Here is a 21,895-nt window from a genome sequence, read left to right as displayed (position 1 = left end):
CAGTAAGTGTATTGCTATAGTTTGCTAGTCCAGCTCCTTCCAACCTTGGGAGCACTTGATTCCATAAGGACCCGATGGACCTCCTCTACCTTCACCTGAGTATAATACTGACATAAGGTTCTTCCTTGATAGCCCATGACTTTACTTTAAAAAATCTAGGATTTTGTTAGTGTGGGTACTCCTTTCAACTGTAGATTCTGTTCTTGGGGCCTAGGCATTCCATCACTTTCTAAATGCACTTAGCTGTAGTCTCATCTATCTCAAAAGCCTCCATCTCATCCACACGGCATGAGAAACTTTCAACAGGTGTTTGGGGGAGATTCAGGTGTTCTGTGTCTATAGAGTTCTCCTGACCTACCTGTCTTCTGACCCTGTTAAAATCCCCTGGATAAGCCGATCTGGCCCCAAGGAAAAGGTAGTGAGATAAAGGTTAAGAGAATTTTATCTGCTTTGGAAGAAACTGAACTCACCAGTCTCAGACCTTGAGCAGAAGAGTGCTGTGGTCAGTTATTAATGTTTTGAGTCCTTATCCATTACCTCATAGTCTACCCCTTTGGATCCCCCCCCCACTTTCTTTTTTTTGGAAATGCCAGCTCAGGGAAAAGCCCCAGACAGCTGATTCATGGGGGTCCTTTGGGTTAAGGTATTAAAATCATGTTTTACATGCAGGAAGTATCTTAAACTTCACAGATGCATAATTTTGTCAGTGTAAATACTGTCCAGCAATGTATCACAGTGATTTGAATTTGCAAGAAGGCAGATCTTGGCTTTACAGATTAAGGAACAACTTCCTAAAAAGAAGTGTTCCTGGGCTTGCCCTCACTGGCAGTCTTCATTTGGGGTTGACCATTTGTTGGCAGTTGTGGAGGGGATCTCATTCAAGTATGGGTTAGGCTGGAAGACCTCTGGGGTTCTGGGTTTGTGTAATTTTACAATTTGGGAGCATGATAGACTCATTTATAATTGAAATGTGTAGAGATGGGCATCTGCTCTCATGAACTGAGGCTATGGTTTATGAGACTTTAAAATCTGCTTATTCCCAGAGCTGAGGGTAGCAAAAAAGCAACAAAGAAAATTCAGATGTCATTCAGGTTTGTCAACATCCCAAATTCATGACTTCAGTGTCCACACTTTAAAGTCTGCTCATGGGGGTAATAAACAGGTTAACATTCACTCTGGTTTTTGTTCATTACTTTCATATATTGTCTTGCATCTATGAGGTGGATCAGCAGGTAAATACAGGGGGTCAGGAAAAAATCTTTTCACCAAAATCATAAAAAAGTGGCAGGTATGATGAAAAGGAGGCGGTCCAGACATGTAATGAGAGAAGCTAACAGACACTGGGATCCCCAAAATATCAGAAGCCCCAGAGAAAAGTGTGCAGTATAGTGGGGCAGATCCTCTCAGGAGAATTTATAGAAAGGCATACACCAGAATTGCACAGAATGGGGCCACTTGAACCTGTCCTGGTGGAGGGAGGTCCCACGTGGATATCAGAGTTCCTTTGAACTATCAAGGTATCAATGACTCACCATTTTTTTGGTAATGGAGACCAAATAATGCCACCCTGGGCTGGGTCAAACCAGGACAGAGGCTTCCTTGATCTCCTGAGGAAGGTGTATTTTTATTTTAAAACCTGTTCCCCAAGAGGAGAATAAACTGTCAAATTCAGGATCATCAAGTTCTTCGTGGAGTCACATTCGAGTGGTAAAAAAGAAGGGAGCCTTCCATGGGCAGTGGCAACCTGGACACCCAGACCACAGAGAGAACTAGATATAGAAACTGGAGATCATTGTTTGGTACATTCTGGTGACATACGCCCGTCTCAGCTTCGAGGTTGGACCTGAGGGAGAGAAGAACAATGAGCAGATCTCATCAAGGCAGAGGTTCTTCCAGCCTGGGTGCTGGATTGTTAAGGACAGAAAAGGAAAAGATGAAAGTCCCTTATGGTTTTCCCTCTAAAGCTTCTGGGTCTAAGAGAGAGAGAGACAAAGACAGATCATATTCCTAGATGAGGAGCCAGCTTTGGGGAAAGAGTCACAGGAATTGGAATCAGAAGACCTACATTTGAATTCCAGCTCTGGCATCTGAGTAATCTTGGGCACATGGTTTCCCCTCAGAGAATTTGGAGCTGGAAGGGCTCTTGGAGACCCAATCCAAGCCCCTTGTTTTGTGGAAGAGGAAACAGATGCAGAGTGGGGGAGGGATAGTCCCTGTCACACAGCTGACAGATATCAGAGCCAAGATTCCAAATCCAGGGCTCTTGCTATCTCTTTAAAATTTGGTTTTTCTAAAACAAAATGGGGATAATAATTCTTGCATTACCTTCCTCACCGTTTTGTAAACTTAAGCGGACCAAAGAAGTATGGCCTGCTGCTACTACTGTTCTTCTAATTGTGAAATCTAACTGAATCCTGGGACACTAGGATGTCAGAAGAATCACACCTGCAAGGAGACCCAAGAAGAGTGAAAAGACACCTGGGCAATATAAGCAGGCTACAGCTTGTTACCAAGGACACCTGTATACGGGAAGTAGCATCAGCGAAAATACTTATGAACCAAAAGGGAGGCAGGGCTGATGGAGATTGAGAGATGGGCTGCCTACATACCTCACTAATACCACAGAAAACCCCAGCACAGGGGGCAGATCCACCATGGGAGCTGTCTGCTAGGATGTGGACAAACATTCCAAGAGCTAAGAAGGCATGGAGAGATGTTGAGAGCCACACCGGGAGAGGGAACTACCCACACTGCTCTGAGTCAGATCTGCCCACGTTTATGAAGACTCACTGATGAGATTGCAGAGACGCTGAAAACTGGCTTGTTTGTTATTCTTGTTCTGCCAGTGTTTGAAAAGCTTTCAGAAGGATCATAGCTTGAGTCACTGGAGTGCCCTCCAGTCTACAAAGTTCTCTCTCCTCCGAGCACACTGGGAGGGAAGGCAATACAAGTGTTACCCACCCCCAGGGAGTGGGACTTGCTCCGTGGCATGCAGGACTCCGGCCAGGGGGTGCTGGTTCCTAGCCCAGGGCTCTCTCAACTACATCCCATTATTTGAACATAGTACCAGGTAAGACTTTAAAGGACCGAAATAAACAGAGACTAAACCTACATAATTATGTTGAGTTGTATTCATAGTCATAGACCTAGAGCTGAAAAGGGCTCCCCCTCATTTCCCCTTTGATGAAACAGAGGCCCAGATAATTTAAGTGACTTGCCCAACATCATACAAATGATAAGTGACAGTGGCAGGATTTGAACCTGGGTCCTCTGACTTCAAGCCATTCGTCTTTCCATCATCCCTCTCTCTTTATATCACTATCTTTGTCTCCCATTCACCTATCTTAACCCTGAGCTCTGACCAAATGGGTCTCTTATCATGTTCACCCCCTACATGCCAGGCTCATTTGCACCTTCCCCTAGTCCAGAGGACCTATATTTGAATCTTGGCTCTGTCACTTACTGTGGGACCACAGACAAAGTCATTCCAACTCTGGGCCTCAATTTGTTCATTTATAAAAAGAAGGGATTGGACTAAACACTCCAGGCAGCTAGTGTTCAGGGCGCATCTGTTGAGGATTTTATGGGGCCTAGACCCCCAGCATTACTAAGTAAAAAGCAATGTAGACGGAGGACCAGGGGTGGAGGTGCTAGAGCCAGCTCCCACAGTGAAATTTTCAATGGGAGCATGTACATGTTGGGAATCTCAAACACTGCAAATCAGAGACTGATTTGTTTTGTTGGTTATCTAGACTTAAGTTGATGGAGAAAATATCAATAATGCAGATTACACTTTAAGAATCAAGCTGCTCAGACTTTACCCAGAAGAGCCTGGGAGGTCAGGAGTCAGAAACTCGCTGATGGTGATTTGTTGAACATACTGTCAGTTTTCCTCCATCCTGGCCTCAGTTTCCCCCAGAATTGTAAAGAGGTTGGGGGGGTGGAAGAGTTGAATTTGAGATCCCTATGGGCCCTTCTGGCTCCAAGAGTCTTATGTTCTAAGGACCCACTTGGCCCTGACAGTTTATATCCTTAGTTTCTCTGATATTCCAAGATTATAAAGTTCCCCACTCAGGGTTTCCGGATGAAGGTCAGTAGCCCCACCTACCTAGCTCTCCACCCATAACTGAGAAGTCCTTCTCTAAGACTTTCCATCTGAGGATCTTGTGAGAGTCAGAGTCAGTTTGTTCGTTGATTGCATCAATGCCTCTCTGTATTATTGCGTCAATGATGGGGTCTTGGTTATCCGTGATGTCTGTCACTTGGACAGACTTACTATTGTTCTTTCGGCAAAAATTGATGGCTTCTTCCGTCAGCATGCTACGAGGCTCACCTGAGTCCACATCGAACTCACACTGTGGGAGAAATCACCCAGACTCACTGGCGGTGAATGCTCCCCGCCCCCACCACCCATGACATGCCCCCATCTCTCACCCTGGATGTGATTCAAAAGATTTGCCCCAAAGCCAAGGACTCCTCTGTCTGGAGATGGGTCAAAATAACCAGCTAGTCCCCCCGCCAAAAGAAACTGCTCCCCAAGAATCGCTCCTATTGGACTCACTGCCTACGTTGTTTCCCTGGTGCTTAGCGAACTTGTCAGTCAGCAAGCATTTATTAAGTGCCTACTATGTGCCACCTAGATTCTGGGCGTACAAGGATAAAAGACAATCCTTGCTCTCAATGAGGCATTGTCGAATCGGGGAGATAACATGCAAATGACTAGGTACAAACAAGCTGTCAACAGAATACTGGAGAGATGTAGCAGAGAAAAATCATTAGCCTTGAGGGTGTTGGGAAAGGCTTCCTGGAGAAGGTGGGGTCTTAGCCAAAGGAAGTCAGGGAAGCCCGGAGAAGGAAACGAGGGAGACAGACATGGGAGACAGCTAGTGGAAATGCCTGGAGTTAGGAGATGGAGTGTCTTGTGTCCAACATGCCAGGTACTGCCCTGGTTCTCTGGTGATAGACAAAAACAGTCCCTACCCTCAAGAAATTATTCTATCAAAAGAAAATAATATGTGTATATATATATATGTATATGTAATATATGTATATGTATAATATATATGTAAATTATATGTAATAATATGTACGTGTACACACACACACACACACACACACACACGGTGTGCCAAAAGCCTCATGGTTGTTGCAAGCCATTAAAAAATCAAAAAAAAAAAAACCTACAAAATCTGAACTAAGACTTTTGGGACACCCTGTATAAATACATGGACCAGACCAGTGGTTTCATTAGTATAGGTGAACTCCCAGTAAAGAAAATGCCTTTACCAAATTCAGATCATCACTCTTAAGATAGTTGCTTGGGGCACTGGTACACTAAGTAAACAGCCCAGGATCACACAGCCAGCATGTGTCAGAGAGGGCCAGTGGCCACTAACAGAAGCCATCCTCACTCCAATGCTGGCCTTTTTACCCACTGCCCAATGTGGCCCCTTGCAGGTGATATAAGTAAATACAGTAAAGACAAAGCACGTAATTTTGAGGAGGGGCACTGGCAAATAGAAGCCTTAGTGGTCGGGGAAAGGCCTGGGGTACGAGGAGCTATTTGAACTGTGCTTTGAAGACAGCTAGGGAGGGATTCCTTCTTTTGGTGTTTATCTGGTCTCCCAGGCTACATAGAACGTAAGCCACCTGAGAGCATGGACTGAGCCTACATATCTTTGTAGCCCCTGAACCCTCCGCACGATACAGGTAGTCACTGAATGCTGACTGATAACTTGAGTGCCACAAGTTTCCACCCTGTTTCGTGAACAGCAAGTTCACATTTAGGGGTCAGAACCTCTGGGCAGGACACTTAGGTGGCAGAGTATAGGAATGGGTGCCATTGCTTTGGCTGACCATGGATTTTAGGTATATTGTGACCCCATTGAAGTATCACCACCACCCCTACCCCCCTACCCAATTAATAAAAGCAAAAGACCTTTAGTGTCAGCAATACACTCAGGAACTTGGCTTGGTTTCCCACGATCATAGCATGGCGGATAATGGGAATATTCTCCTTCAACATATTCTCCATTGGGACAGGAAAGATTTTTTCCCCTTGATTGGTAATGATGACTTCTGAAACAGTACAAAAAAGAAGAAACCTTTTAGAACATAAGGGAATGTTATATTTTGTCAACAAAGCAATTACATTCCTCAAAATAGAAATAATTGATATTCCCCCAGTGTTTTACAATCTACAAAGCAATTCATTATACAGACCACTTGACAGTTTACAGAACACTTACCGTTTACAGAGCAACCCACATTTTATAGAGCCCTTTACAGTTTACAGAGCAATTCCCATTTTACAAAGCTCCCCATTTGTAAAGTACTTTCACGTCCATTTTGTCATTAATATCCTGGAGGCATTGTAGAGTAGTAGAAAGAATGCTGCTCTTGGAGCAATACTTTTCACACAGGGTGAGGAGGGAAAAGTATTCCATAGACCATCATGTGCTTTGCAAATGTGAATCGTCATGATCTTTTCACAGTCCTGTGAAGGAACATTCTGAGCAAGAAGTGAGACTTTGAGCCCTAGCCCTGGTTCTGCCAACAACTCAGTTTGACCTTGGCAAGTCTCTTTCCTCCTCTTGGACCTCAGTTTCCCCTTCTGTAAAATGAATGTTAGACTAATCATGTTACAAGATTTCAAGTATTCTTCTGCAAAGGGCCACAGCATGAGGAAGCCACATGGAGGGGGGATAGGGCAGGCAAATTCAATTACGTAATTAATTTGCTTGCAGTTTTAATGAACAATTACCAGCTGATCCAAAGCCATTCATTTGGCACCTGGCATTTACTTCCTGAGAAGGATGGCCGGATTCGTGGCCCCTACTCCCTTGATTAATGCCTATGTTCTTGCTAATGAGGTTTAAAATTTTATTTAAAAATATCTCTGGCAGGTCATATGCTGGGGTGAGGGAGAGTGGCAATAGTTGAGGATTTAGATTGGAAAACCTGAATTTGAATTCTGGATCTCCTGCTTATTAACTAGGACTTGAAAGAAGCTGCTTAACTCTTCTAGTCCTTGCTTTGGATGATCTCAGAGGTTCCTTCTAGTTTGAAGTTTCTGGTCCTATGAGTGAGATGACCCGCGAGCTGATGTCCACCTCAAACTGGTCCTCAGGAGCCTGCCTGGGCTCCTGGGTGTCTGGGGTTTGTAACTAGTCTAACCCAGAATATAGCCAGCTGCTGCTTCAGACAGAGGCAAGCGGTGGCAAAGAGGACAGAGCACTGGGCCTGGCGTCAGGAAGACCCGAGTTCAAATGTGACCTCAGATGCTTCTGGGGCAAGTCACTTTAACCTCTGTTTTCCTCAGTTGTAAAGCAGAGATGAACTAGCACCTACCTCTCAGGGTTGTTGTGAGGATCAAATGAGATCACATTTGCTAAAGCGCAAAAGCGCGCAGCACATAGTAGGCACTTTACAAATGCTTATTCCCTTATTCCCACCATCTTCCCCCAGATAACTCTTCTGCCCTAATTTGGGAAAAGTAATCCAGTTAATGCTACCATCCCTGGGCAATCCGTTGCCCTGTAACTCTACCCATCATCCCAAGACTTCTTGGACCAAAACAGCTCAGCCAGGCCACCACTCCCCCATATATCAGGATATAAGTTCCCTTAGAGCAGAGACTGCCCTAACTGCACTAAGCAGAGTGCCTGATACCTAGTTAAGGGCTTAATTAATGCTTTCCCTTTCATTCTTTCATTCATTCAAAGTCATTAAGTAAGGGAGAAGGATGCTGTTGGATGGAAGGCTGGCTAGTGTGTCTCCCTTCCTGTTACCTTCCATCCTGCCAGTGATGTGGATAAAGCCATGTTCATCCAGGATGCCCATGTCTCCAGTGTGCAGCCAACCTTTTTGGTCAAAGAGCTTTTTCGTCTTGTATTCATTGTTCAGGTAACCCATGGAAAGGTGCCTGCCCCAGATATAGAATTCGCCCATGCCTTCTTGGTCTTGATGCCGAACCATGGTATTAGCACCCGTCACTGCCTTCCCACAGCTGAGGAGAGATAGGCCAACAGTAACAAAGGCCCTTCCTTCCAAACCACCCACATGGACCTGCGAAGGCTTTCCTCAGATGATATTCAACTAGAGTTGGGCATCAGCCTCATGCTGGGGGGAGAGGTGATTTTGGCCCCTAACTTGCTCCCTGTCTCTGTCCTTTGTCTTCCACCTCACAGAAGCATAAAATCCCTCAGGTCCTCAGAGCTCCCATCTAGAACTATCCATACTTAAAAGTCTCCTCTTCTTTGCTAGAAAACCTCCAGTGAGGAGGAACACTTCTGGGTCAGCCCATTCCCCTTTGGCATAGCTTTAAGCATTACAAACATAATTCTCCTTGCACTGAGCCTAAATTTGCCTGTTTGCACCTTCAACTAAATTCAACACGCCTTCACTAGGCCTCCTACTTTGGGTCTCTTCCCCTCACACAGCTGAACACAAATTAATATTCCTAAAAGACAGCTAATCATGTCATCATCCCCCACTACTCAGAAACCTTACCTGGCTCCCCTATTGCCCTTTGGCCAAGCCTTTAAGCGCCTCACCATGCTGGCACCTACCTTTCCAGTATTGACCCACTCCACTCCCTGTTCCAGTCAACTCGTCCTGCTAACTCTTACCCTTCAATGATATTCTGTCTCCCGCCCCCACCACCTTCACAAGGCCTTTCTTCACCTTCTTCACAGCTGTTAGCCGTCTCTCCCCCCTTAGACTAGATTGTATTCACGTGTGTGTATCTTAAATATTCTATCACCTCTCTAGAAAGTGAGCCCTTCAAAGGATTTTGTCTCTGTATCCACAGCACAATACCTTGCATATAGCAAGTATTTGCATGTTGTTGAATTGAGGATGATACAGAGATAAAATCCCTGTCAGCACTGGATGGAGGGCTAGGCCAGGCCTGGGGCTTGAAGACCTGAGTTCAAATCCAGCCTCAGACATTTAGTATCTTAGTGACCCTGGGCAAGTCACTTAACCTCAGTCTACCTCATTTTTCTCAACTGTAAAACGGGGTTTTACCTACCTCTTAGAGTTGTTGTGAGGACCAAATAAGATGATTTGCAAAGCGCTTAGCACAGTGCCAGGTACATTAGTAAGTATTTCATAAATGATTGTTCCCTTTCCCTACCCAAACCCTCAAAGAGCTTGCTCTGCCCCTCATAGAATTCCTCAGGTCCTCAGAGGACCCATCTAGTCTAACTGGAAGGAAATGATATACATACAAGATAATTAAGTGCAAAACATACACAAGATAAATACAAAGAAATTATAAGGAAAATAGGGACAGGTGTCAGGTAGGAGACGGCAGTTAAGTTGGTGTTGAGCCTCGAGGAAAGGAGTTCTGACAGGCAGAAATTGAAGGAGGGCATTCTAGGCCTAGACATCGATGCTGAGGATGGAATGCTGCATATGTTGGCCTCCCCAGGTATGAGGGGAAGGTTCTGGTCGTGGAAGCCTGGAGGCAGGAATGGAATTACTTGGAAGCACCTTGGAGATTGGGTATCACTATAGGTTTCCCATAAAACTTTAAGGGCTAAAAGATGCCTGAGAACATAGATGACAAGAGCTGGGAGAAATTTCAGAGATAACTTACTAGTCCAAGCCCCTCTCACCTAAAAATCACCCTATCAATCAACGAGAATTTATCAGGCACCCACACTGTGCTGGGCACTGCATTAGATAAAGACAAAAGTAAAAGAATCCCTGCCCTCAAGGAGCTTACGTTCTATCAAGGAAGACAACGTGCGCATGCAGAACATATTAAAAATGATACAAGGCAATTTTTGGAAGGGGAAAGGGGGCACCAGTAGCTAAGGGAGTCAGGAAACACTTCATGTAGAAGGAAGCATTTGATCTTAAGTCTTGAAGGAAGGTAACTAGGAATTCTAAGAGGTGGATATAAGGAAGGAATATATTCTAGGCCTGTGGGCTGGACAGTACAAAGGTCCAGCAGTGGGCCATGTAGGAGAGACACCAAGAAGGCCAATTTGGCTGGACCATAGAGTAGAGGAAAGGAAGCAATATAATAAGGCTTAAAAGTAGGAAGGGGCAAAATTTAAATGCCAAGCAGAAGATTTTATAAGTGAACCTACAGGTAATACGGAGCCCTTGTAGTTAACTGAGTATGGGAGTGCATAAGGGAGGTCAGATCTGCCCTTTAGGAAGATCACTTTGACAGCTGACTGGAGAATGGACTGGAGTGGGGAAGAGATCCAAGGCAGGTAGACCCACGAGCAGGCTATTGCAGTGGTCCAGGTGTTAGGTGATGAGGGCCTGTACCAGAGGGGTGGCAAGCATCAGAGGAGAGAAGGGAACATGTACGAGAGATTTTACAAATGTAGGACTGAAAGGCCTTGGCAACAGATTGGATATGGGGGAGTGAGAAAGAGTGAGGAGTTGAGGGTGGCACCTAGGTGGTGAACCTGAGGGACGGGGAGTGGGGTAGAATCCTCAAGAGAGGAGGATTTAGGGGACGTGTTGAGTTTGAGATGCCTACGAGATGTCCTGCTCAAAATGTCCAAGTCGGTTAGTGATAAGGGCCTTGAGCTTGGGAGAAAGATTAGGGTTGTCTCTGTACGTCTTGGACTAATCTGCCTAGATCATGACACCCATGGTACTTGATGGGGTCACCCATTGAGATGGTGTAGAAAGAGAAGAACATGGCCTTGGGGTACATCCACTGGTGGAGGGTGTGACATAATGATTCAGCAAAGGATCCCAAGGAGTGGGCAGACAGGGAAGAAGAGAACTACAAGAGAAAAGTGTCACTTAAACCCAGAAAAAGAGTATGACCAGGAAGAAAGGGTACTCAACAGCACTACAGGCTGCAGTTTGTCAAAAGTTTTTGCAGTTTTGTCAAGAACTGTGATCTCAATTGCAATATTGTTAAAGGTTAATAATAATACCTAGCGCTTTTAATACAGTGCTTTAAGGTTTGCAGAAAGCTTTACCAATATCTCATTTAATCCTCACAACAACCCTAAGAGATAGGTGGTAGTTTTCTCCCCATTTTATAGATCAGGAAACCGAGTCAGAGAGCCCTCCCACCAAGCCCTTCTGGGCATCAGGGGGACTTCATACTCTTTCACTGCCATTATCCCATCCAAGACTCCTAGATTTACCGTAAAATATATTTATACAATTTCTTTGCCCGTGACCAAAATGCCTTGTCATCTTCACAGACCAATTACAGGTCAGCTGAAAGGCTACTCCACCTTCAAGGCCCACTCACGATTACCCTCCCCACCCCCCTCTCACACACACCAGCTGGTGACCACTTGCTCCCTGGATGCCCCCATTGCTGAAGCTTGAGTACTGGCACAGGGTCTCCTCTCTACTAGACCATCAGCTCCAAATGACAGGGACTGCATCTTTCCCATCATGTGAAGGACAGACTTCTGCAGTTAAGTAGGTACTTTGTTGGACCAAAGGAAAAAGCAACTTGTCAAACGCTCTCCTCCAGGGTTTGTTGTTTTCTCAGAACACTCCTTCCTTTTCCGTTTCCCCTAACATGTCTTACCCCTCTGGACAGTCCTTCTCAACCCCTGATTGCTTAGGGAGACAAGAAGAATGAGAATCTGCTTCTTTTCCTTCCATCTGGCCTCTGGGACCATCCTAGGATCAGAACCCACCTCCAGCCTCCACTCCACCCTCCCCCCCACCCCTAGGTTTGAGTTGGGGGTCAAGGTGGCCCCTGGCTCCCAGCCAGAGTCTAAATACCTAAACAGCTTCGATTCTTTCTCAGAGGAGATGGAATGAGTTCCCGTGCACTCTGTCATCCCATACGTCGGCAACAGTTTGATGTCGTAGCTGAGGAAGAACTCCTGGGTTTCCTTGGAAAGGCCGGCGCCCGAACTCAGAAACTGGAGACAGCGATCGAAGCCCAGATCCCGGCGCACCCTCTTATAGATCAGCTTCTTGGCCACACGGAAGTTGAGAGGAGCGTGGGCCCTTTAAAAGAAGCAAACATGAGGGGCTGGTGGGCTAGAAAGATTCATAGGATAACTCAAAGTAATGGATAGAAGATAGCTGGCACAGTGGATAGGGCTCTGAACTCACGCTAGGAAGACCCAAGTTCAAATCCAGCCTGAGACGCTTAGATGTGACCCTGGGCAAGTCACTTAACCTCTGCCTCAGTTTTCTCATCTGTAAAATGGGGGTGATGATGATGATGATAATAATAATGCTTACCTCTTAGAGTTGTGAGATTCAAACGATATTTGTAAAATGCATTGAAAACCTTATAGTGCTATAGAAAAAATAGATATAGAAAATAAATATAGAAAATATAGAAATATTCACAATAGCCTTGTGAAGCAGATGTAACCATCGTCTTCATCCATTTTGGGGGTGAGGTTTAAGTCACTTGCTCAAGAATACACAGCTGGTGAGGTTGATAGATAACTATTCCCATTTTTCAGACAAGGAAACTGAGGATCAGAGAGGTCACACAGAGTCAAAATTTTAGTTCATGTCTTCCCAGCTTCAATTCCAGCACTCTCTAAACTACACCAAGCTCTGTCTCAAACTAGTACTGGAAAGGACCTTAGGAATCATCTTGTCTTACCCCCAGTTTTAGAGATGGGGAAACCATCTATAAATGATTTGCCTCAAAGTCACACAGTATGGCAGGTGAAAGATGGCTGAAGAATCTTGGCTTCCTCAGTCATTCTGTCTTTCACATGCCACAACAGGAACTAACAGTCAAGAGTTAGACCCAGCCTCTCGGACTCCACGTCCAGGGAATTCATCTGGCTTCATGTCTGTGTCTCCTTCATCTTGGAAAAAAAACCTCACTTGATGCAAAATATCCTATGTTTCTTCTGCCCTTTGTAGCTCAAGTCCTTGAAAAGGCCAGCTACGGTGGGTGTGTATCTCCACTTTCTCTCTCATTTTCCCCTTATAATCTGACTTCCAACCTTATCATTCCACTCAAATGGCTCTCCAAAGTTACCAGTGTTACTCTCTTCTCACTAGGTTTTGGGGATACCACTCTCTCCTGGTTCTACCTACCTGACCGCTTCTTCTCTGTCTCCTTTGCTCAGTCCTCTTCCAGATCATACCCCCTAACTAGAGGTGTCCCCCCAGGGCTCTTCTCTTCTTCCTCTATACTTCTTCACTAGGTAATCTCATCACGTCCCATGGATTTAATTACCATCTCTATGCTAATGATTCTAAGATCATCTGCCTATGCTAGCCCAACCACCTTTAACATCTCCAACTGCCTTTCAGACATCTCTATCTGGATGTCCAATAGACGTCTCAAACTCAATATGTTCAAAACAGATTTTATTATCTTTCCCTCTCCACCTCCTACCTTCCCTGTCCCTGTACAGGGCAACACCATCCTCCAAGTCCCTCAGGTTCACAGCCTAGGAGTCATCCTGAAATTCTGACTCTCTCACCCCCCACCCCACTCCACTGCTGCCATATCCAATCTTTTGCCAAGGTATATTGATTTCACTTTTGCAAAATCTCTTGAACATGCTCCCTTCTCTCCTCTGACACTGCCAACACGCTGGTCCACTTAGATTATTGAAATAGCCTGCTGGTGGATCTGCCTGCCTCCAGTCTCTCCCCACTGAAGTCCGTTCTCTCTTGGGTCACTAAAGTGATTTTCTTAAATTGCAGTTCTGATTATGTCACTCCCCCACTCCCACCCTCCACTCAATAAACTTCAATGGCTCTCTGTCACCTCCAGGAATAAATACAAAATGCTCTGTTGGCATTCAAAGCTCTTCATAACCTAGCCCTTCTTACCTTTCCAGTCTTTCTATATCTTATTCCTTTCCACATATTCTGTGACCCAGTGACACCGGCCTCCTAGCTATTCCACAAAGAAGATAACTCCATCTCCCTCTGTTCCAGCCATTCTCTATAGCCATCCTCCATGCCTAGAAATGTCTCCCTCCTCATCTCCACCTCCTGGCTTCCCTGGCCTCCCTCAAGTCTGAGCTAAAATCATACCTTCTACAGGAAGTCTTTCCCAACCTCTCTTAATTCTAGTGTTTTTTTCTGTTTATTATTTCCTAATTTGTCCTGTGTGTTTGTACATATTTGTTTGCATGTTGTACCCCCTCCCCATAAAATTGTAAGATCCATGAAGGCAGAGATTGTCTTTTGCCTCTTTTTGTATCCCCAGCACTTAGCACATAGTAGGTGCTTAATACGTATTGACTGACTTCCCTATTTCATTTTATTCTTCAAATTTATTATTTTTTATGGTTACATAACATTCTGTTCCATGGCTATCCATGACCTCTTTAGCTTAGGGAACTCAGGCTGTATGAACACCCTACCTGGATACAGTTTAGCAACTGGTGAAAATGTGATTAAAGATCTTTCCCACCCATTCATTAGGCCTCAGGTGGGGTCAGTTAAGGGAGGCCTGATTAGAGACAGGCCTATACTTTTGTGATGCCAATCAGTGATTAAAGACCTTTCCCACACATTCAGTAGGCTTCAGGTGAGGCCAGTTTGTAGGCAGGCCTATATCCTCTACTTACTAGGCACTAAGCCTCAGGCCTACACCTTTTTGCTGATTGGGCAGAAGGTAGCCATTGAGAATACAGAATTCAGAAGCAAGAATTCAGAATCCAGCCCAAGGAGGAGAAGTAAGAACTCCCAGACAACAGAGCTGCAGAAACAGTGCAGAACAGAGAGTGGAAGCCAGGGAGCTGCAGAGACCAGAGAACTGAGGGGGGAAAAGAACACAGGCAAGCAGGCAGTTAGGATTTGTGAGTGTTTATGGGCAGGCCCAGCAGAGGGGAAGGTTACAGGATGACTCGGTTCCTTGCTGTAATATTGTGTTTTAATTTCCTTGTTCCTACATTGAGGTGGGCTTACTGGTTTTGGAATATAATTACTGCTATATCAAATTGGAGTTATCGGTCTTGGGATTTGATCCTCTGGTGCCTAAATAAATGTTATACTTCCTCTGCCTTCAACCTAGAGAATTTCTCATACTTTGTGATTCCAAACCATACAGGTATGTTCATGGTCATCCTCGAGGCCATGAATCTTGCCTTACTGATACATTTGGCAATGAGGATGGGATTGCAGGGTGTAAGATCTCTAAATTAAATGAGTCAGAGAGATTTCAGAGGAAGAGATGAATATCCCAGCGTGAGAGGATTTATCTTATTCCTCCCTAGTAAAGGAATGGGCTAAAGGAGCTGGACTCTGTGAAAGCTGGGAACAAAAGCTACAGAGGGGAGATCCTAGAGATTTGGAAAAATGTTTGAGAGAGATTAAAATTAAGCCAGGGAAAGAATTGTTGACAGCACTCTATAGGTGAGGCTGGATATTGTTATCAGCCTTATGGCTGATCTATGAAAGTTTGAACAGATCATCAAGAGAAAAAAATGCCACAGCAAGATGGAGAATCTCAGGTGGCAGCAGAACAGGTTATTGCTCAGGAATCTACTGACTCGAATGAGAGTTTTGCCATTAGTGAGGCTAGGAGAAAAAAAAAAGCCAAAAAGGTCAAAAGTGCATCTTGAACTCAGCCCAGGTCAAGTCTAACTGCCAGTGGTGTTGCCATGGTGGCAGGAGAAGAGAGTCAGAAGAAAATGAACAATGTTAGGAGCTGAGGCACAAAAAGCTACTATGGTACATGATGTTCCTCACACAGAGAATGAGAGATTGTTAGATTCTCAGACAGAAGTGTCTCATACTGCAAAGGAGGAAGGAAACCCAAAATGGTAATTCAGTTACAAGGGAAGTTTTGAAAGATTTTTCACAGCAAGAAATCACAGACATTTTGAGTAGGTTCACCCAAAGAATGGGACAATCATTAATATTTTGGATAGTGAGAATCAATGATGAAGGGGCTGTGGGAGTATCTGTTGATAATGTGGATTTTATGAGATTCATAAGTAGCAAGCTTTTAGGGATGATCGTCTCCAAGGAAATGGCAGCAGCCTGGTTAGTCTGTTAGCTTTGGCAGCCAAGGGATACCATAGGAAATAGCCTTTGATTCTATGTGGCCCACTGGGGATAAACCTTGGTACTCACTTAGGGACTGTATCAGGAAGTTAAAGGAAGAGATAATGAAGACTGCTATTATGATAGGAAATGCAGATACCTACTATGACACTCCCTTGGGAATCTATCATAGAAATTTAATGGTTAAGACCACCCCTCCTGCTTATAGACACCTAATTTTGACTTTGCTAATTGGGGAAGGAGGGCACCCTTTTTCAGAGGTGCTAAATAAGATTTTACATTTAAGTGACATAGGAGACTGGGGAGGAGATAGATCTCCTCAAGAGAGAAGAGTGAATAGCCAGCTGATAAAGGCCTTGTATCTAAAATATACAGGGAACTGAGCCAAATTTATAGGAATAAAAGCCATTCCCCAATTGAAAAATGGTCAAAGGATATGAACAGGCAGTTTTCAGAGGAAGAAATTAAAGATATCTCTAGGCATATGAAAAAATGCTCTAAATCACTATTGATCAGAGAAATGCAAATCAAAACAACTCTTAGGTACCACATCTCTCCTGTCAGGTTGGCTAACATGACAAAACAGGAAAATGATAAATGCTGGAGAGGATGTGGGAAAACTGGAATGTTAAATACATCGTTGGTGGAGCTGTGAACAAATCCAGCCATTCTGGAGAACAAATTGGAATTATGCACAAAGGGCTATGAAAATGTGCATACCCTTTGACCCAGCAATACCACTCCTAGGGCTATATCCCAAAGAGATCACACAAGCGCGAAAGGGACCTGTATGTACAAAAATATTTATAGGAGCTCTTTTTGTGGTGGCAAAGAATTGGAAATCAAGGGGATGCCCATCAACTGGGGAATGGCTGAACAAGTTATGGTATATGAATGTAATGGAATACTACTGTGCTATAAGAAATGGGGAAGATACAGACTTCATAATAATCTGGAAAGACCCACATGATTTGATGCTGAGTGAGAGGAGCAGAACCAGGAGAACACTGTACACAACCACAGACATATTGATTCTATGATGACTAACTTTGATAGACTTGGCTCTCCTCAGCAATACAAGGCTCAAAGACAGCTCCAAAGGACTCATATGGAAAAAGCTAGCTACATCCAGAGAAAGAACTGTGGAGTCTGAATGCAGACTGAGGCAAACTATTTCCCCTCTTTTTTCCTCTTCTTTTTTAGTTTTGTTTCTTCTCTCTCATGATTCATTCCATTGGTCATAATTCTTCTTTGCAACTTGACTATGTGTAAATAAGTTTAATGCGAAGGTTTATGTAGAATCTATATTGGACTTCATGCTGCTTTGGGGGAAGGGGGAGGGGAGGGAGGGGAAGAAAATTTGAAACTCAAGAACATGTAGAACTAAGTATTGTAAACTAAAATTTAAAAAATCTAATTATAAAAAAAGAGTGAATAGCCAGCAGATTTGATGTTAGAATAAAGTGACAAAAAAAGAAATGTTTAATGCTCTATTGAGAGCAGGAGTAGATTTTGAAATTATAGATGGTATTCCAACCAAGGAGCTATACAGAATGTACCAAGATAAGGGGCTTGACAATAGATGGAATAGAGAAGTAAGAACTGCCTCTATAGACGCTACAGATCCTGAATACTCATACTCAAGTGAGTCACATCTTCAAGAAGATTAGGAAATTGGCCAAGCCCCAGTTCAGATTAAAGAAATACACAAGCAGGATTACAGACACCATATTAATCTGACCATATATTGGAAGAATGGGTCAAGTACTGTAACTAGGGCATTAATAGACACTGGGGTGGAGGCCTCCCTTATTTATGGAAATCCTGACAAGTTCAGGCATGGAACTCCTATTACCATCACAGGATTAGGAGGGGCTGAAATATCAGCCAGACAAATTAAACCAATGATGAAAACTGGAAAATTGCCCAAGAAAAACTATACTGTGGTTATTGTGCCTATTCCTGAATACATCATTGAAATAGACATATTGAAAGGTATGACTTTGAATTTACCTGAAGGAAAATACTAGTTTGCTGTGAGAAAAATAGGAGTTAATGCAGTTTTAGTGGGGAAAATACCCAAACCTTCTAAAGTAGTTACTTTGAAGCAGTATCATATGCTAAGTGGGCAAGATGAAATCGACAGTACTATAAAAGAATATGTTGAAGCAGGAGTGTTGGTCCCTACAACCACTCGATGGAATAATCCTGTATGTCCAGTTAGAAAGTCAGATGGAATGTGAAGGATGACGATAGATCATAGACAGTTGAACAAAGTGACTCCTCCCCTGTATGCTGCTGTTCCAGATACTGTTACTTTAATAAAGAGGATCCAGAAATGTGAGGGGACTTGATATGCAGTTACTGATTTGGCCAATGCCTTCTTTATAATCCCAATGGACTCCAAGCAATGGGACCAGTTTGCTTTTACTTGGCAAGGCCAAAAGTATATATTTACATGCTCGCCGCAAGGATATCTTCATAGCCCAATCATTTGCTACAGGATTGTAGCTGAACATTTAGATGAATTAAAGTTACCTGGTGTACGACTTACCCACTACATAGATGACATCATGATACAGGGAGAAAATGTAAAAGAAGTGGAGAAAAGTTTGACATTATCAATTGACCATATGAAAAGCAAAGGATGAGAAATTAACCCTGCAAAAGTTCAAGGGCCAGCTCAAACTGTAAAATTTTGGGGGATACAGTGGAATGGTATCTCCCACAAGTGAGAAATTCTCCCACAAGCTTGACAAAAAAATCCAGGATTTTCCTACCCCTACTAATAAGGAAGAGGCCCAAAAGTTCATAGGGCTATTTGGTTATTGGAGACACCACATCCCACATTTGGAACAGATTTTCAAATCTTTATATAAAGTTACTAGGAAGAAATACACATTTGATTGGGGACTTGAACAAAATAGAGCTTTTGGAGAAGCAAAGGCTGCAATACAATTGGCTCTAGATTTATGGCGTATGCAAAATGGGCCGGTGGAATTACAAGATGACTATGCAAATTGGAGTTTATGGCAAAAACAACAAATCCGAAATGTACCTTTAGGATTTGGGTGGAGAAAACTACCTTCATCTGGGATGCAATGTACACCTTTTGAGAAACAGTTGTTAAGGGGCAGCTGGATGGCGCAGTGGCTAGAGCACCTGCTTTGGAGGAAGGAGGACCTAGGTTCAAATCCAGCCTCAGACACCTAGTAGCTGTGTGACCCTGGGCAAGTCACTTCACCCCAATTGCCTCACCAAACTGCACCCCCAAAAATTTTTTTTAAAAAAAGAGAGCAGTTGTTAGCTGCATGTGGGCTTTGGTAGAAACTGAGCAACTGACTCTGGGCCATGAAGTGGTATTAAGGCCTGGAATTCTGATTTTGACTTGGGTAATGTCTACCCCAGCTTCCAACAGAATTGGACATGCTCAAGAGGCTAGCATAATTAAATGGAAGTGGTATATAGATCGAGAGCAGGCAAAAGTAGTTTCTGTTCTACATGAATCTGTGGTGAACATTGACACTGAGGGGAATGAAAAACTCCCTGAACCAAAGCAACAGTTGGTACAATCCTTGGTGAAATGGAATGACGGATATGATGAACTGAGGAACAGAAGAAACATGCTTGGTTTACTGACGGGACAGCAAAATACCTGGGACACAAGAGACATTGGAAAGCAATAGCCTACAACCCATGTACTAGGTGAACTTTGGAAAGTACTAGGATAGGTGGAAGTAGTCAATATGCTGAATTGATGGCAGTACATCAAGCCATCTAAACAGAGAAAGGAGGACAGTGTCACATATTTACTAATTCATAGCTAATGGGTTAGCTACAAGGATGCCTATGTGGAAAAATCAGAATTGGGAGGTTCATGGCAAACAAGTTTGGGGTAATGAATTATGGAAAGATATATGGGACATGTCTCTGGTTATGAATGTGTCAGTTTTTCATGTTGATGCTCACGTGACCCTCAACACACAATGTGAGTACAACGTGCATGCCAAACAGCTAACAAAGATTGCTACTGAACATATTGTCTCTGCTCTGACCCCAGTTGATGACCCAGTTTTAGCAAAATGGGTCCACCAAACAACTGGCCATTTGGAGGTCCAGGCCACACACCGGTGGGCACACGATCAAGGTATTAGTATCTCTTATTCATTGTTAAAGCAAATAACAGAAGACTGTTGTATATGCCAATTGGAAAAAGAACGAACTGTTCCCAGGGTAGTAACTGGAGAAATAACAAGGGGAAAAGTTCCAGCCCAGATCTGGCAGACAGATTATATTGGACCACTACCCCAAGGTAAAGGATGTAAATAGATGTAAATATATATGTACATGCATTAACACCTATTCAGGTGTTCTAGTGGCTTGTCCTTATAAGAATGTAACTCAGAAAACACTGGTAAAACCCTAGATATTATAAGTCTATATTATGGAACCCCAATGCAGATTCAAAGTGACAATGGGTCACATTTCAAGGGTAATGAAATGAAGAGATACTGTGTATTAAATAATATAGAATGGTTATATCATATTCCATATTACCCACAAGCATCTGGGTTAATTGAAAGAATGAATGAATTGTTGAAAGAACAGTTAAGAAAGTTAAGCTCTAATAATTCATACCAACATTGGAAGGATAATTTGTTTACTGCCCTACATAACTTGAATAATAGGCCCTTAGGAGGAAGTACACCTCTAGCCAGAATGATGACCCCACATCTGCAGATTAGAAAACAGCAAACACATGAGATCCAAAATATTGAACTTTGGACTGTGAGGGAAGATGTCCCACCACCATGTCCAAGAACATCTGGTTCAGCAGGATATGATTTACCTTGTATAGAGAACCTTAGGTTGAATAGAAGAGATAGAAAAACCTATACTGGGATATGTGTGAGAATCCCTAAGAATCAGTTTGGATGAATATTACCTAAACCAGAATTAGCAGCTCAAGGAATACATGTATTAGCTGGAATGATAGATTCTCATTATCAAAGAGAAATTGTTGTGACACTCCAGAATTTGGTGAAGAACCTGTACAGTTTTGTGGAAATGATAGAATAGTTCAAGTGATCATTATTCCTTGTGAAAAAAATACCCATTGTGAAAACTGACCCTCTTTCCAAATGACTAGTAGAGGAATGGAAGGGTTTGGTTCTATTGATAGAATAAAATTGGGAGCTAAGGTATGGGTAAAACGGAAGCCAGACGATGTTCCAAAGGCTGCAGAAATCATAGCCCGTGGGAAGGACAATACTGTAACAGTTGTTTATTCAGGAGAAAATAATTACCAAATTGTGCCCTTGACTCATATAGTTTACTATGAATAGGGTTATGATAATGGGCTCATGGACTCCAGAGGCATAGTTAATGCTAATAAATGCCATAAGCCCCAGGGGCGAGAGGGGCTCACTCATTGGAAGAGTATTCTTGTGACTTGGCCAAACAACCCTGGGTAGCCATTAAGGAGCCTCCCGGCTTTGAAAACCCAGATGTTGGTGATTCTCTCTCTTGTAACTATGTATGTATTGCTATGTTCAGACAGAAGCCTGTCTGTTGATTCATGTATTTTCTCTGTTTGTATTTTCTCTGAAGTTCAGAGTGCTGACTTTTTCCCCTGAACTAAGTGAATGGTATATGTATGTTTAATTTAAGTAATATTGTTAACCCCTTAAAGTTGCTTTCCTTAGAAAAGCAGGTCAAAGAAACTGCGCTAGCAGCCCTCCTGTATGCTGGTGTTATTGGTCTTATACCCCCACAGCAGCTGCTAGCAACATTGTTGTTACAGCAACTCTTCTGAACTTAACAGTTTTTAAAAATTAAACTATATCCTCTTTTTAATGTTTTATTTTTTCCAATTAAATGTAAATTTTTAAGTTTTTTTAATTGAGTTCCAAATTCTCTCCTTCCCTCCCCTCCCCAC

The 21,895-nt window shown here is 43.3% G+C and overlaps 1 protein-coding gene across 1 annotated transcript in view; it reads right to left on the bottom strand.

Annotated features, from left to right (window-relative positions):
- Positions 1–1,769: 1,769 nt before the first annotated feature.
- Positions 1,770–21,895, bottom strand: part of LOC118850850 (long-chain-fatty-acid--CoA ligase ACSBG2-like) — a 64,046-nt gene continuing 43,920 nt past the window's right edge. Inside the window, exons 9-13 of the mRNA XM_036760498.1 lie at positions 11,731–11,961; positions 7,791–8,008; positions 5,939–6,078; positions 4,103–4,355; positions 1,770–1,840 (exon numbers count right to left, since the gene is read on the bottom strand). Of these exons, the coding sequence (XP_036616393.1) occupies positions 1,770–1,840; positions 4,103–4,355; positions 5,939–6,078; positions 7,791–8,008; positions 11,731–11,961 (913 nt within the window). The remainder of the gene's footprint in view (positions 1,841–4,102; positions 4,356–5,938; positions 6,079–7,790; positions 8,009–11,730; positions 11,962–21,895) is intronic.

This window comes from Trichosurus vulpecula, chromosome 1 (genome assembly GCF_011100635.1).
Source record: "Trichosurus vulpecula isolate mTriVul1 chromosome 1, mTriVul1.pri, whole genome shotgun sequence".
Classification (NCBI taxonomy): domain Eukaryota; kingdom Metazoa; phylum Chordata; class Mammalia; order Diprotodontia; family Phalangeridae; genus Trichosurus; species Trichosurus vulpecula.
This window is presented reverse-complemented; position numbering and strand designations above follow the sequence as displayed.